Below are 15740 nucleotides of genomic sequence, written 5' to 3' on the forward strand. Positions count from 1 at the left end.
TTGTTCTGCTTGTGTCTTCCTGGGTCAGGGATTTGCGGGGGGTGTGTGGATGGCCTGTCTGTGCTCCGCAGTGATGGGGACCTCAGCTGGGCTCGCCCAAATATCTGGAGGTTGGCCATATGTCTGGGGCCATCGTTTAGGCTGATGCCTGGGTTCATTGGTTCTTAGTGTCCTGCCCAAGGAGGCTTCATGAGTGACATGGGCTGGCACCTCCTGCAGCTGGGTGATGATGGGTGGGCAACGCTGGGCACAGCTCTGGGCACTCGACTCAGAACCTCTGTGCTGGACAAGACGGCTGTGTGACTGTAACCCCAGGCCTGCGGGGCTCTGCAGTGAGTGACCGTCACAGCGGTGATGCTGCCAGAGGAGATGGGGACGTTCTGGCACACGTTCTGGGGGCATCTGAGCCCGTCACAGCAGAGAGGTGTGGCGGAGCCTGAGGACCTGCAGCTGTGGCTGTGCAGAGGGAGGGTCCCGGGGGCTGGGGATGGGGGTCTGCACAGCTTGGCCGCCCCGTGGTCAGATGCACCGTCCGCCTCGGTCTTGGCACTGCCCCTCCGAGACCCGCCGTTCTCCCCGCAGACGTGGGCCGGTAGGTCTGCACTGGAGAAGCAGGTATCCTTTGGATATCAGTTTGTTTTTCAGAAAGAAAATACGGGCACTCCATTGTCAGGTCTCATAGGTATATCAGCAAGTTCCACCGTCCCACTGGTCGGGAGGAAGTGATCTGGAGAGTTGTTTCCCGGGCTCCGCTCCAGACACAGGGCTGGCTGTCGGCGCTGACCCAGGTGGGAAGGGGTGGGGGTATGCCGAGCCTGTAACTCCGGGTCTGTCTGGACTCACACGCGTGTACACAGGCCTGCGCAGGTGGCGTCTGCTCTCTCGGAAGATGGGTCCGGACAGGACTCTGCCCGAGGCCTCATTCCTTGGCGTGTGGGTTGGTGCTTGTTTGCGCTGGCCTGTTGGCGAGTGGAGAGCTGATGGTGTGTGTCTTGTGTGCCCCTGCCTGTTGTGGCAGGGGGTGAAGGTGGGAGTTATCATGGGGTATCTGCTTTAAAAACCAAGAACACATTAGAAGTAAGTGAAACATATCTAGGAGTTGTTCAGTCACTCAGTCGTGTCTGACTCTTTGTGATCCCATGGACTGTAGCCCGCCAGGCTCCCCTGTTCGTGGGATTCTCCAGGCAAGAATACTGGAGTGGGTTGCCATTTTCTTCTCCAGGGGTTCTTCCTGATCCAAGGATTGAACCTGCGTCTCCTGCATTGGCAGGCAGATTCTTTACCACTGAGACACCAGGGAAGGCTCCATATTCAAGAGAGGACTGGTTATTTTGGGGGCTGTGCTGTGTAGCCTGCAGATCAGTTCCCTGGGAGAGGACTTTTCATGAGCAGCATGTTATGGAGTTGGCTTCCCTGGTGGCTCAGAGGTTAAAGCGTCTGCCTGCAATGCAGGAGACCCAGGTTTGATCCTTGGGTGGGGAAGATCCCCTAGAGGAGGAAATGTGCAACCCACTCCAGTATTCTTGCCTGGGAAACCCCATGGATGGAGGAGCCTGGTGGGCTACAGTCCACAGGGTCGCAAAGAGTCGGACACAACTGAGCGACTTCACTTTTTCACTTTGACTTCTGCAGTGGTGGAAAGGCTTTATTGTTGGGTTAAAGTTAACATGAAGCACGGGAACCGTCTGTTACAGGGGGAAGGCTTTCCGGTCGGCATGGAGAGCTGGACAAGGGCCTGAAGGAAGCTCGCCGAGCGGGCGCCACGCTCGGATCATCTCAGCTCCACCCGCTCCACAGGGCCCAGGCGGCACAGGAACACGTGGAATTCACAGTAAGAGTGGAACCTGTAAACCTCTGCTAACTTTTGACTCATAAAAAATGCCTCTGGCCCCACGTAAACTCATTAGTTAAGCCTTTTGGCTGGCTGTTTAAAATGCATTTTGTTAGCAGCTTCCTACAGACCGTCTGTTCCTGTCCCCACAGCCTCTCAGCTGGTGCTCTGCTGCCCCCCAGTGGCCGCCGCGGGTGGCCAAGGGCTGGGCACTACTGGGGACTTGCTGTAGAGCCCTTACCGCAGATTACTTTCTTTGAGGTAATTAAAAGAACGTTTCTTCGGTACTTATTGTTGGTGACTATTACATGATTCAGCGTCTGCTTCTGAGGGAAGCTGAGACGACCCAGTCAAAATCCCGGTAGTTAGTATGATGTAAGGTTAGTTTGTGGCCTGCAGAGTGACTGAGTCAGGAAGGTCAAGCACTGAACTTCCACGGAGGTTTTTTTCTTGGGGAAGAAGTATTATAGGAAGTGGCTGCCAGAAGCTGCTGGGTGCAGAAAGAGGGCGTTCTGCGTTTGTCCACTCCCTCGCTGGGGGCTGAGGCGTGTCAGCCAGGACACAGCCCCCTCTGGGCCGTGGCGGGCGTGGAGCCATCCATGGGGTTGGTTAGGGCCGGGAGATGTGCCATGCCTGACCACAAGGCCCGGGAATTGTACCTGGAGGGCCCCACCTGTCGTTTCTGTGTTTGTGGACATCAGGAACATCAGGTCCCTGGTTTCCAAGGAAACCTTTAAAAGAGGTTTTGTCTAATCTTCAATTGGTGCTTTCTATTTTTTTTTTTTTTTCTTTTCTACATAGCCAGCAAGTGTATGGAGAGGGCAAAACCATGCTTACTTTTACCACTGCTTGTGCCAGTAGGATGGAGTTGTGTTTTTAACCACAACTCATCTTTTAGCTCAATTAGTGATCTTAAATCAGTTTCTCTGTAGCCGGAGTTGGTTGGGAGATGGTAGAAAGCCCAGAGTGAGACCGTGCTTTAGCACTGCAAGTGAGCTGGGGTTTATGGCCACCTACATCCAGGGTGCCGTGTGGGCTTCCCTGGTGGCTCAGACGGTAAAGCGGCTGCCTGCAATGCAGGAGCCCTGGGTTCGATTCCTGGGTCGGGAAGATCCCCTCCTGGAGAAGGAAATGGCAATCTACTGCAGCACTTTTGCCTGGAAAATCCCATGGATGGAGAGCCTGATAGGCTACAGTCCATGGGGTCGCAAAGAGTCGGACATGACTGAGCGACCTCACTTCCACTTTCACATCCAGGGTGCTGTAGATGTAACGTTCTTGTTGTTTAGTTGCCCAGTCGTGTCTGACTCTTTATGACCCCATGGACTGTGGGTCACCAGGGTCCTCTGTCCATGAGACTTCCCAGTCAAGAATACTGGAGTGGGTTGCTATTTCCTTCTCTAGGGGATCTTCCTGACCTGGGGATTGAACCTGTATCTCCTGCATTGGCAGGTGGATTCTTTCCCACTGCGCCATCAGGGAAGCCCCCAAAACATTGCCCTCTTAGGCCCATCTGGGATTCAAACCCAAGATCTCCTGTTTACTAGACAGGTGCTTTCAAAGCTAAGCCACAGAACCAATTATAGTGGGATGTAAACTATCATTTTAATTATGCTGTTGAAGTGAACTAGAAAGTGTTTTTAATGTGACGTAAGCATGCAGTGAAGAAGCGGATTGTTTTCAATCCTGTGCACAAGTCAGCTGTCCCTGAAGGCACAGGAACAAAAGCAAGGGCAGGAGGTGGCATCTGAAGCAGAACGGAGGGCGGAATGGTCAGACACCCAGTGTCAGGAATCAGGTCTTCTGCTGAGTCTGTGCTGACAGGTGGTACCTGCAGAGTAGACACTTCACATTTGTTTCATAAAATGAGAGCTAATTCTAGCAACCGTAATCCCGTGTATTAATCTTTTTTTCACAGTGATTTGAAAAAGAAAAAAGCACGCAAACTTCTGGCTGGATAAAGTATCTCTTGGCTGACGCACTCCTGATCAGTAGCCTCATTTGCCGTCTGGCGGGAGCGCTGCAGGCAGCCTGTATTTTTAGCTCCAGGCCTGTCCCTGCTTCCATCTCTCTTGCTCCTTAAACAGGCTGAAGTTGCTTCCTGTGTTTCGTAGGTGAGAATACCTTCCGAGGCTGGGGCCTCTTGAGGTTGTGCTGTGGAGCCCCTGCAGAGTTTAAGGGCCCGTGCGTGCTGTGCAGGCCAAGTTGCTTCAGTGCTGTCTGATTCTTTGCGGCCCTATATGGACTGTAGCCTGGCAGGCTCATCTGTCCATGGGATTCTCCAGGCAAGAATACTGCAGTGGGTTGCCATGCCCTCCTCCAGGGGATCTTCCCGAGCCAGGGATCGAGCCGAGTCTCTTACATCTCCTGCATTGGCAGGCGGGCTCTTTACCACTAGTGCCACCTGGGAAGCCCGTAAGCTCCTTCAGGGGGTTAACTTGAGGGGGTCCCAGGGAGGCCTGGCTCTGCTCAGACGCTGAGGCTTTCCTCAGTGTCTCATTGCCACCAGTCCCCGCAGTCTGCTTATGACAAACATGTATAGACTCCCCTTCTAATTCTGAATTGAAATCATTATAATTATGACCATATCCAAATGTAGTAAAAGAGAAATTAAGGATGCACAGTGACATAGCTCTCACGGGGACCTGTGAACGTCCTGTGCTGCGCGTACACCCGCAGACGCAGAGCTGCAGGCGCTGCGATGGTGTCGTGGGACTGCGGTGCTGACTTGAGTGGGCTGGCCCTCAGCTCATGGACTGGCTCTCAGAGCAGCAGGGTGCGGCCTGTCTGCCTCCACACAGCAGTTCCACTTTGGACTGCTGGGTGTGTGGGAAGTTGTGACCTTATTGAAACAGGCCTGGTCTTGTGTCCTCATGAATCTCTTTGTCACCTGCATGTCAGTCCTTCGGGCAGGACAGTTATGTCTGGAACGGTCCTGCTTGTCTCATATCTCCCTATATGGTGCCCGAGCGCCCCAGCCCTGTGACGACCAGATCACGTCCACACGTGGCTACCACTGATAGGAGCCTTAGCAGAGAGAAGAAAGTGGCAAGGAGGGTCTGTCGGGGACAGGGTGGCCTCAAGATCCTCACAGGCCAGCTGGGTGTTCTGAAAGCTGGGGTAGCTGTGGGCCCGGGAGGGGTCCCCTGGGGCATCAGGCAGGCCCTGAGGTGCAGGTGACCCCAGGTGCTCCTAACACATCAGCAATGGAGAAAGCGGGAGGCAGCGCTGCGAGGGCACCTGGTGCTTAGGCAGGCAGCTAAATCCTCACATGTTGGGGTAGAAACTTGACTTTTCCCCTTACTGTGATTTATTGGCTAACAGAATCTGTTTAACACAGATGACACTTCAGTTTACAAACACTTCTGAAGGTCGGTGAACTAAAGAAAAGTTTGGCTGAGAATGAAGAGTGTCTCAGTGTGCTTCTGGCATGAGTCACTGCTGCCGAGAAGGTGTCCTTGTGTGGCCTGCCTGACTCATCAGCATCAGCTCAACAAGGGGCGTCCAGGCAGAGGCGTCCCTGTTTGTGAGGTCACAGGTCTTGGGCAGCCAGGGGCAGAGACTGGCCCTTTGGGACCCCGGTGCTGCCCAGGGAGCCGAGGTCCGCCCTGCTCAGATCTGCCAGTGTTTGCTCTTCTGCTTGGGAACAAGGAAGCCGAGCAGGAAACGGATCTTGCCGGGGACCGTACTCTTCTGCATGTGAACCTTGGTGGTCCAGTCATCACTCATTGGGAAGCTTGTGTCCTGCCTCGTGGGGCAGTGAGGGCCTGCTTCCCAAGGCCACGTGGAGGAGACGCACTCAGGGTCCAACGAGCCCAGATTGTGGGCGTGGCCGGTGTGGTGGGCGTGGCCGGCGTCTTGGGCATGGTTGGAGCAGTGGTTGTGGTTGGTGCAGTTGGCGTGGCTAGCGTCAGGCAAGCCTCACTTCCCCAGCCGCCACAGGCCACCCGCCGGCTCAGTGCGGAGCATGAACCCAGTTTTGTCCTTGGAAGCATCGGTGGTCAGGATGCCCGTGGACTAACTTCTTGTCACTGTGAAACAAACCGCAGCAAATGTCCTCCAGCCGTCTCAGGGTCAGGGCCGGATTCCTTGCTCCCGCTCTCACCTGGTCCAGAGTTTAGAGGCCCAGGGGCCCTACCCAGCCCACCGAGTTACTTGTGGTTGCAGGATGCAGGCCTTTGGCCCCAACCCCTGGACACGGGAAGGGGAGGGAGCCTCTTCTGCTGCCTCCCATATGGATTTCTTTCCTCCACCCTAATTGGGTGAGCCCACCTAGGGAAGTCCGCTTTACACTAACTCAGCCGGCTGATTCGGGACCTTTATCATATCTGCACATCCCTTCCCCATGCCTCCTGTGGCAGTAGGCCCATCATGTCTGCAGCTCTGCCACCATCATGGGGGAGGGAGAAGCAAGGTGTGGAATGAAGTGTGCTGCCAACACCCATTGATTGGGGAACTTACTGCGCCTGTGCCTGGTTGAGGTGTGTATCTGCCATCGGTGTGTATCTGCCATCGGTGTGTGCCTCATAGGATGTGTATCTGATCGGTGTGTACCAGACGGGCAGAGGCCTGCGTGGTCTCTAGAGCACACAATGCATACGGGCCCCTACAAGCCAGTATGGACAAGACAGTGGACACAAAAAGGGCAGGAAAGCTTGCACAGGTTTGGCGCCAGATATGAAACAGGGGTGGCCAGTGAACATATGAAGCAGTGCCCACGGGCAGCGAAACCCAGCATGTCTGGAGGTTGGGCCAGCACCAGCCTGAGAGCCGCCTGGGGATCCTCCCAGAACCATCCCCAAGGTGGGCACCTGGGCCCCAGGTGGGCCTGGCGTTCTTCTTCTGGGGCCTGTCCCAAGATATGTGCAGCCTAGAGACTGAGACCCTGGCAGCAGCCCTTGACTGAGTCTGCATACGTGGACTTGAAGCCAGAGTGGAGAGGCTGGTTCCTGGGGAACCCTCTCTTGCTCACCCCCTCCCTGTTCCTGCTGCCTGGCACTCCCGGTGCCCAAGGAAGCCCTGAGGGTGTCACCGCGGCTGTGGTCTCGGCACTCGGTGCAGGATAGACAGTTAGAGGCGCTGTGAGCGTACTCACGGGGAGACCTTACGGGCTCATCAGCAGAGCCAGGAGGCCATTCTGGAACTAATGGCCTGCTTCTGCACCTCACTGCCCATCAGACAGGCTGGGAAGGATGGGGGCCTGCTAGGTGGTCAGGTGCATGGAGGGAGCTACAGATGGACTTCTGAGGGGCCTGGGGGTGGAGTGAGGCTGGGGTGAGTGGACCAGGGCCTGGAGCTGAGGGGAGGGAAGAACTCCATCTTCTCCGCATACCTGGAGCTCACCTGCTGGGAGGACTCTGCCCAGGCTGTCGCCCCCGACCACGGTCCAGCTCCGGCCTCCTCCCCACCCCTCATGGTGGGTGATGGTGCGGACCAGGCACTGGGTTCATGCTCTCCTGGCTGATCTTGCATAACTGGGGGTGCCCCCTTCAACGTCCTGGGCCCCGAACGCTCCTTCTTTCTCAGCTCCAAGGCCTCAGGTAGGGGCTCAGATGGCAGGGAATGTCCCAGTGAAGCTTCTTAGCACCTGCAGCAGTGTTCAGGGAAGATCTCTGTTGCACTCTGGACCCCGTCTGTCATTTATCCAGCAGATATGTGCCTTACACCTGTGGGCAGGCACTAACTGAGGCCCTTGGGACCAGGGTGGCCTCCTGATGCTGCTGGAAGCAGAGGGCAGTCATGGTTGCCACCAGGCAGCGCTGGCTGTGAGGGGGACCTGCAGGCCAGGGGTGGGACCTCTCCCAGGGGGCAGCCTCCCAGCAAGGACCCAGGAGGGGCCCCCATGTGCCTTCTCTGCATATCCCTGGCTGAGGGTGGCTGCAGGCAAAATAGTGCACAGTTAACCTCATGAGTGGGCTTCCCTGGGGGCTCAGACAGTAAAGAATCTGCCTGCAACGCGGGAGACCTGGGTTTGATCCCTGGGTTGGGAAGATTCCCCTGGAGGATGGCATGGCAACCCAGTCCAGTTTTCTTGCCTGGAGAATCCCGTGGACAGAGGAGTCTGGCGGGCTACAGTCCATGGGGTTGCCAAGAGTCAGACACAACTGAGCCCCAAGCCCAGTGCAACCTCAGAAGTACGACTCGGCAAATAAAAATGCAGTTGCCTTTGCGGTGTCCTGTGCCGTTGCATCTGTTGTTCTTGGAGATTAACTGGTGATTTTCTTCTAGCTGTTTTGAGCTCTAGTCAATACTAGACTCAATACTAGATAATAGAATCAGACACTTAAGACTGACGTGTAAAAGAAAAATGAAGAGGTTCATTTATCTTGTTTAGTCGCTAAGTTGTGTCCAAGTCTTTGTGACCTCATGGACTACAGCTCACCAGTTTCCTCTGTCCTCCAGTATCTCCTGGAGTTTAATCAGATTCATGTCCATTGAGTCAGTGATGCCAGCCAACCGTCCCAGCCTCTGTGGCTTGATCATTGTAGATGCAGGAAAATCTGGTGTTCTTCCCTGTGTCCTCATGGAGGGATTTTTAGAAATACTATCATCGCCCTCCTGTGGACGGGTTTGTTACGTAGTTACCACTCTAAAATTTGAAAGGCTGAACCTATGAGACCCCCTGCCCCTCCTGTGCACATGGAGAATTCTAGAAGATTGATGTTTCCTGATCATCTTATTAATGCACGCTTGGCTGTGCCCAGGATGCTGTGGACCGCTGCTGGGTTTGTGGTCCACCTTTTGGACATGAACTGGGACATTCCATGTGGTCTCTCGTCACTCCCTGGAGTTTGTCAGGTGGCAACTGGCAGCATTGCCAAGAGCTCCATGGGCCCCATTCTGGAAGAACCAAGCCCAGAGCTGCTTAGTGGACAGGGTGGGTCTCTTGGTTCCTGGTGGCACTCAGGCCTGTGCAGTGCTGTATAGGCAGGCCCTGGAGGATGGACGTGGCTGGGGGTGGGCAGGAAGCAAGTGATGACGGGGTGTCTGCTGCTGCTGTGACGAGAGTGGGGGCAGAGGCGGGCGACCTCTCCAGGCAGGGGCTGCAGGCTTCATGGAGGTGGGGAGTCCTGAACATTGTATATTTTCTAAGCAGATGGTACAGGGAGGTGGGCATGGAGCAGGGGATTGGGGACAGGAGAGGATCCCAGCAGCCTGGTGGGCCCAAGCGGGCTGCAGCTGTCGGGGTGGGGGCATGGAGGGCACTTTAACTAGCCTTATCATTGGGTCGTGCCTTTTTTGTTCAGTGTTAGCCTCTTCTTCCTGCATTCTTGCATCGTCTGGGGTGGTGGAGCGGGCTGTGAGAAGTGGCTACAGCCCGAGTTTGGACCTTGGCCTCCCTGACACAGCTCTGAGCTTGCGGCTGTTTGCCGGCTTCCCAGCCCGGTCTCCTCGCGAGATATGTCACCACCAGCAGCAAGAGCTGGTGGCACTGTCCTCTGCTGTCCTGATGAGGGAGACCGGGCTTTCCAGTCTTTTCCAACTGATTCATTCTGTGTTTGGAATCCAGTCATTCCTTCTTCTTGAAATCTACATACCTTTTGTTTCAAATTGAACAATGACTTTCTCATATAATTTGTGGGTTTTTTTTCTGGGATTTTTTAAAAAGCTGACTTTATTGAGATATAGTTGACATGCAATAAAAATCACTTTTCTGTGAGCAGTTAATTGTGTGCCGACAGTGTGCACGTAGCACAGCACCGCCGCGTCTCCTTCCTCCCAGAGGCGCCCTCTGGCCCGCTCAGATGTCCCCATCCACCCTCATCGCAGAGTGGCCTTGTCTGTTGGTGGTGTTCTGTGTCATCGCCTGCGACGGACAGAGCGCCAGGACGGAGCAGTGGAGAGGGCCGACCACACTGTCCAGCGTGCCCAGAGCCCCAGGTGGACGCCTTCAGACAGTAGGCGGCGCTGTAGGGTTGTGCTGCGATAACGAGAAAAGCCTGTTTCACAGCCTGAACCCAGATACCAACTTCCTGTGGAAAAGTGCAGGAAAGTTTCAGTTCACTGGCTTTGGTTTAACCGTTTTAAAGGAGCCAGGAGACAATGGCATGGAATACTTATGGCTAGTTTAGTTTACTGAATGACCTGATTTATAAATTTTATCAAATAATTTATGTTTAACTATACTAATAAATCAGAGAAGGCAATGGCAACCCACTCCAGTACTCTTGCCTGGAAAATCCCATGGACGGAGGGGCCTGGAAGGCTGCAGTCCATGGGGTCGCTAGGAGTCGGACATGACTGAGCGACTTCACTTTCACTTTTCACTTTCATGCATTGGAGAAGGAAATGGCAACCCACTCCAGTGTTCTTGCCTGGAGAATCCCAGGGACGGGGGAGCCTGGTGGGCTGCCATCTATGGGGTCTCACAGAGTTGGACACTACTGAAGCAACTTAGCAGCAGCATGCTAATGAATTGAGTCTGTGTTACAGACTTGGAAAGCACAGTTGCATGATTTGTTCTCATCTTTTAAAAAAGTATTGCTTTGCTTATTTATGTGTAACATAATTCTTTAGTTCTACTGTTTTAGCTTAATATTTCACATAGGCAATAATTAAGAAAAAATGCAAAAGAAAAAAAAATCCCAGTCTGTACTCTCAAGTTCTAAATGTGTGGTAACAGATTGCTGATTTTAATAAGACTAACCAAAATTTGTATGTGTGTGTTTGATCTTTAGTGAAGAGTTGTCACTTCCTAAAGTGAAGAAATAATGTGACTGCTTAAGGTTTAAAATTCCTCTTCCATAAACCTGCGTCTTGCAGCCCTACGGCTGTGTTGAAGCCACGCCCACTCTGTTGTCCTGTTCCCACCCTCTCTTGCTCTGCTGAGGCTGACCTTGCAGCAGTGGGCACCAGGGGGAGGGGGAGGGGGGTCGGGGCTGGCCAGGCGGTAGCCGGGGTCCATGGTGTAATCCAGGGCCTCCAAGTCATGGCTCAGATTCTGCCTATGAGATCCCAGGGTGCTAGACTTTGGGGATGAAGGCACATTCCAGCCAGAAGAGATCCCTGTGGGCCAGAGTGAGTAAGGGACCTGTTCCCACACCTCCCTGTGAACGTCCGTCCAAGATGACACTCACGTCTCCTGAGGGCCTCCTGGCAATTTGGGGATACAGATCTGCAGGTAGGGTGAGGCCTGCGGGCTGCCCCACCCTGGAGCTCAGGGTCTCCTAGGCTCCCACCTTTGTAGGTGATCAGCTTGAGGGACCTGAGATGGGTCACCCCCTCTTAGACTGGCTGACACCCTGTCGCTGCCCTCCAGCCCAGCTGCATTGCCTCAGTAACCAGACTGCTTTGGTCTCGACTCCACTGGCGCTCTCTAGTCGCGGATTTCAGTGACAAAGATGTGGGTTTTCGTTGTTGCCTTTTATTGCCGTCTCCTTGCACATGGCATCCATTTGGTGGCAGATTCGGCTCGTCACACCCTGAGATGTTTCCCCTCTTGCAGCCCGTGTGCCTGTTCCTCAGGCTCATGAATTGCATGCCTCAGGTGCCACCTGCGGTCCAGCTTTCACGCCTCTGATATCTTTTCAAGTGGTTTCTTCCCCTTCAGTCTTGCTGAAGTTTTTAGTCAAATCTGGTCACTTTTGTCCTCTGGTACCTTCATTGTGACAGACTTTCTTTTCTTGGGCTCCAGAATCACTGCAGATGGTGACTGCAGCTGTGAAATTAAAGGATACTTGCTCCTTGGAAGAAGAGCTGTGACCAACCTAGGCAGCATATTAAAAAGCAGAGACTTCGCCAGCAAAGGTCCGTCTAGTCAAAGCTCTGGTTTTTCCAGTAGTTATGTATGGATGTAAGAGTTGGACCATAAAGAAAGCTGAGTGCCAAAGAATTGATCCTTTTGTCCTGTGGTGTTGAAGACTGTTGAGAGTTCCTTGGACTGTGTGGAGATCAAACCAATCTATCCTAAAGGAAATCAATCCTGAATATTCTTTGGAAGGACTGATGGTGAAGCTGAAGCTCCAGTACTTTGGCCACTTGATGCGAAGAACTGACTCACTGGAAAAGACCCTGATGCTGGGCAAGACTGAAGGCAGGAGGAGAAGGGGACTACAGAGGATAAGGTGGTTGGATGGTATCACCAACTCAATGGACATGAGTTTGAGCAAGCTCTGGGAGTTGGTGATGGACAGGGAAGCCTGGCATGCTGTAGTCCATGGATCACAAAGAGTCAGACACAGCTGAGCAACTGAACTGAACTGAACCTTCCTTGTACATATATACGTTCACATCAGCTCTTTCATCTACACATACCCAGTTAAAAAACGACAACCTTGGAATCATTTATAAATAGATCAACTAGGCCGGGGTTTTCTACTCTAGATTGAGCAAAGTCACTCTGTCTTCTTTGAAGAACTAGCCAGATTTACTTTGTATTTCAAAAAGTTTATGTTCTAATTTGTTATTAATAATCAGTAATAGCTAAAGCATTTTAAAGTATGCTTCAAAAAGTAATGTTTAAAGAAAAACATACATATGTGTATACCTATGACTTATTCATGTTGATGTTTGAGAGAAAACAACAAAATTCTGTAAAGCAGTTATCCTTCAATTAAAAAATAAATAAATTTTAAAAAATACAATAGAGAAAGAAATACCTATCCAATCATGACTATCAATTGTGTATTCAGTTTAGCTTCAAATTTATGTTCAGACTTGATGGCAGTGTTTATTTCAGACTTTCCTTTCATCTTTAGCTACATGTCTGAGCCCTCCCTGCATAGCCCAGGCCTCTTGGGTTTGAGATGGCCTCTGCTGCGGACACTCATCCATGGGCCGCCATGGCCACTTGTGGATCACCTCTGTCATCCCTGGAACATTTGAGCCATCTGCCTACCACCATCTGTGGCTACTTCCTTGCTATAGGAGACTTTGTTCAGTTGCTCAGTTGTGTCCAACCCTTTGCAACCCCATTAATGGCAGCACGCCAGGCTCTGTCCTCCACTGTCTCCCGGATCTTGAGCACTGTCTTGCTCAAACTCATGTCCACTGAGTCAGTGATGCCATTCAACCATCTCATCTATCACCCCCTTCTCCTGCCACCAATCTTTGCCAATATCAGGGTCTTTTCCAAAGAGTCAACTCTTCCCATCGGGTGGCCAAAGTATTGGAGCTTCAGCTTCAGCATCAGGCCTTCCAGTTAATATTCAGGGTTGATTTCCTTTAGGATTGACTGGTTTGATCTTGCAGTGCAAGGGACTCTCAAGAATTTTCTCTAGCACTACAGTTCAAAAGCATCAATTCTTCAGTGCTCAGCCTTCTTTATGGTCCAGCTCTCACATTCATACATGACTGCTGGAAAAACCGTAGCCTTGACTATGAGGACCTTTGTTGGCCAAGTGATATCTCCGTTTTTAAATACGCTGCGTGTTTGTCATAGCTTTTCTTCCAAGAAGCAAGCATCTTTTAATATGGCTGCAGTCACTGTCTACCGTGATTGGCTATTGGAACTAATTTCAGGGCCTAATTTCAATTCAAGTGTCTCCCCGCCTTTTTTTCAGATTCAACACCTGCTTTACTTATTTGAGCTGTGTAGATTTTTATTTTAATCCAAAGTTCCTTGGTAAAGTCACTGTAATAGAAAATGGAAAAAGCTCACTTGAATCCATGATCTTAACTGAGTGGGGCAATGTTGGAAGTAGACTGACAACTACGCTCACCTTGGTCTGCTTGAAACTGTTCTGTCAGAGAAAGTAGAAACGTGCAATGTTAGAGAAACACGGGCGTGTCGTTTTGACAATACTGTAGAATCTTAATACACTAAAAAAGTAAACCAGTGGCTGTGCTTTTGCTATGTTGGCTGTGTTGCAGAGGTTGAAGCGCTGCGTCTGAGCTGGGCATGTCCTGGGTTCTGAACAGGGTCCTGCTGGTTGCCCAGTTGTGACTGTGGACAGGTCACTTAGCCTCTCCAGCTGGCAGGCTCCTCTGTAAAGCGGTGCTGCTAATGTAGGAGCAGCTAAAGCTGAGGGTCCGCTGCCCTCCCTGTGCACCATCCTCACATGGTCTCCCCAGCAAGCCTGGAGGGAACCTTCTCCGTCACTAGGAAGCCAGGAGGGTGAGAAGTTCCTGTGGCCCCAGGCCAGTAGGAGGTGGAGCAGGGCTTCAGCAGGGAGGTCCCTATGCTGTAATCAGGCTGCACTGCCCGACTCCCCTCACAGAGGTTTGACTGGCATCCCTTCTGGTCGTGAAACAGATGGTGGTTGTGTCCAGGCTGCCCCTCATGCGGTCATTGCAGAGTCTTCTTTACTGAGATTTGGTGATGTTTAAGTGACCTAAGGCAATGCCAAAGAATGCTCAAACTACCACACAATTGCACTCATCTCACACGCTAGTAAAGTAATGCTCAAAATTCTCCGAGCCAGGCTTCAGCAATACGTGAACCGTGAACTCCCTGATGTTCAAGCTGGTTTTAAAAAAGGCAGAGGAACCAGAGATCAAATTGCCAACATCCGCTGGATCATGGAAAAAGCAAGAGAGTTCCAGAAAAACATCTATTTCTGCTTTATTGACTATGCCAAAGCCTTTGACTGTGTGGATCACAAGAAACTGTGGAAAATTCCTCAAGAGATGGGAATACCAGACCACCTGACTTGCCTCTTGAGAAATCTGTATGCAGGTCAGGAAGCAACAGTTAGAACTGGACATGGAACAACAGACAGGTTCCAAATAGGAAAAGGAGTACTTCAAGGCTGTAGATCGTCACCCTGCTTATTTAACTTCTATGCAGAGTACATCATGAGAAACGCTGGACTAGAAGAAACACAAGCTGGAATCAAGATTGCCGGGAGAAATCTCAATCACCTCAGATATGCGGATGACACCACCCTTATGGTAGAAAGTGAAGAGGAACTAAAAAGCCTCTTGATGAAAGTGAAAGAGGAGAGTGAAAAAGTTGGCTTAAAGCTCAACATTCAGAAAACGAAGATCATGGTATCCGGTCCCATCACTTCATGGGCAATAGATGGGGAAAGAGTGGAAACAGTGTCAGACTTTATTTTTTGGGGCTCCAAAATCACTGCAGATGGTGACTGCAGCCATGAAATTAAAAGACACTTACTCCTTGGAAGAAAAGTTATGACCAACCTAGAGAGCATATTCAAAAGCAGAGACCATTACTTTGCCAACTAAGGTCCATCTAGTCAAGGCTATGGTTTTTCCTGTGGTCAGGTATGGATGTGAGAGTTCGACTGTGAAGAAGGCTGAGCACCGAAGAATTGATGCATTTGAACTGTGGTGTTGGAGAAGACTCTTGAGAGTCCCTTGGACTGCAAGGAGATCCAACCAGTCCATTCTGAAGGAAATCAATCCTGGGATTTCTTTGGAAGGAATGATGCTAAAGCTGAAACTCCAGTACTTTGGCCACCTCATGGGAAGAGTTGACTCATTGGAAAAGACTTTGATGCTGGGAGGGATTGGGGGCAGAAGAAGAAGGGGACGACCGAGGATGAGATGGCTGGATGGCATCACTGACTCGATGGAGGTGAGTCTGAGTGAACTTGGGGAGTTGGTGATGGACAGGGAGGCCTGCTGTGATTCATGGGGTCGCAAAGAGTCGGACACGACTGAGTGACTGAACTGAACTGAAGTGAGCTAAAGCACGGGCAGTGACCGGACAGGCGGTAGTCAGTGGATAAACCTGTCCTATGCACACCACCTCGTGGCTGCTCCCTCTCCCAACCACCCAGCAGCAGCGTGTATCCCATCCACACTCAAGACTCTCACCTCCTCTCTGTGTTGGTGAGTCCCACACCTGAGTCTCCAGCCCAGACCTTTCTCTTGCTGTCTGTACTCAGACCCTGGATCTCCCTGCATCTTCTAGGGGACTACCTCATCTCCAGCTTGGCACATCAGAGTGAACCCCCAGTGACCCACCCCCACCCCCCAGAGGCCTCTGAGCTCAGCAGCTCCG

At 51.9% G+C, this 15740-nt stretch overlaps 1 protein-coding gene across 4 annotated transcripts in view; it reads left to right on the forward strand.

Annotated features, from left to right (window-relative positions):
- The window catches only part of ADARB1 (adenosine deaminase RNA specific B1), a 113517-nt gene that overhangs the window by 42921 nt on the left and 54856 nt on the right, over nt 1-15740 (forward strand). For all 4 annotated transcript variants that reach the window (XM_042237801.2, XM_042237811.2, XM_042237804.2 and 1 more), the window contains exon 4: nt 1695-1831. In XM_042237801.2, the coding sequence (XP_042093735.1) occupies nt 1695-1831 (137 nt within the window). The remainder of the gene's footprint in view (nt 1-1694; nt 1832-15740) is intronic.

Source organism: Ovis aries, chromosome 1 (assembly GCF_016772045.2).
Source record: "Ovis aries strain OAR_USU_Benz2616 breed Rambouillet chromosome 1, ARS-UI_Ramb_v3.0, whole genome shotgun sequence".
In the NCBI taxonomy this organism is placed as follows: Eukaryota; Metazoa; Chordata; class Mammalia; order Artiodactyla; family Bovidae; genus Ovis; species Ovis aries.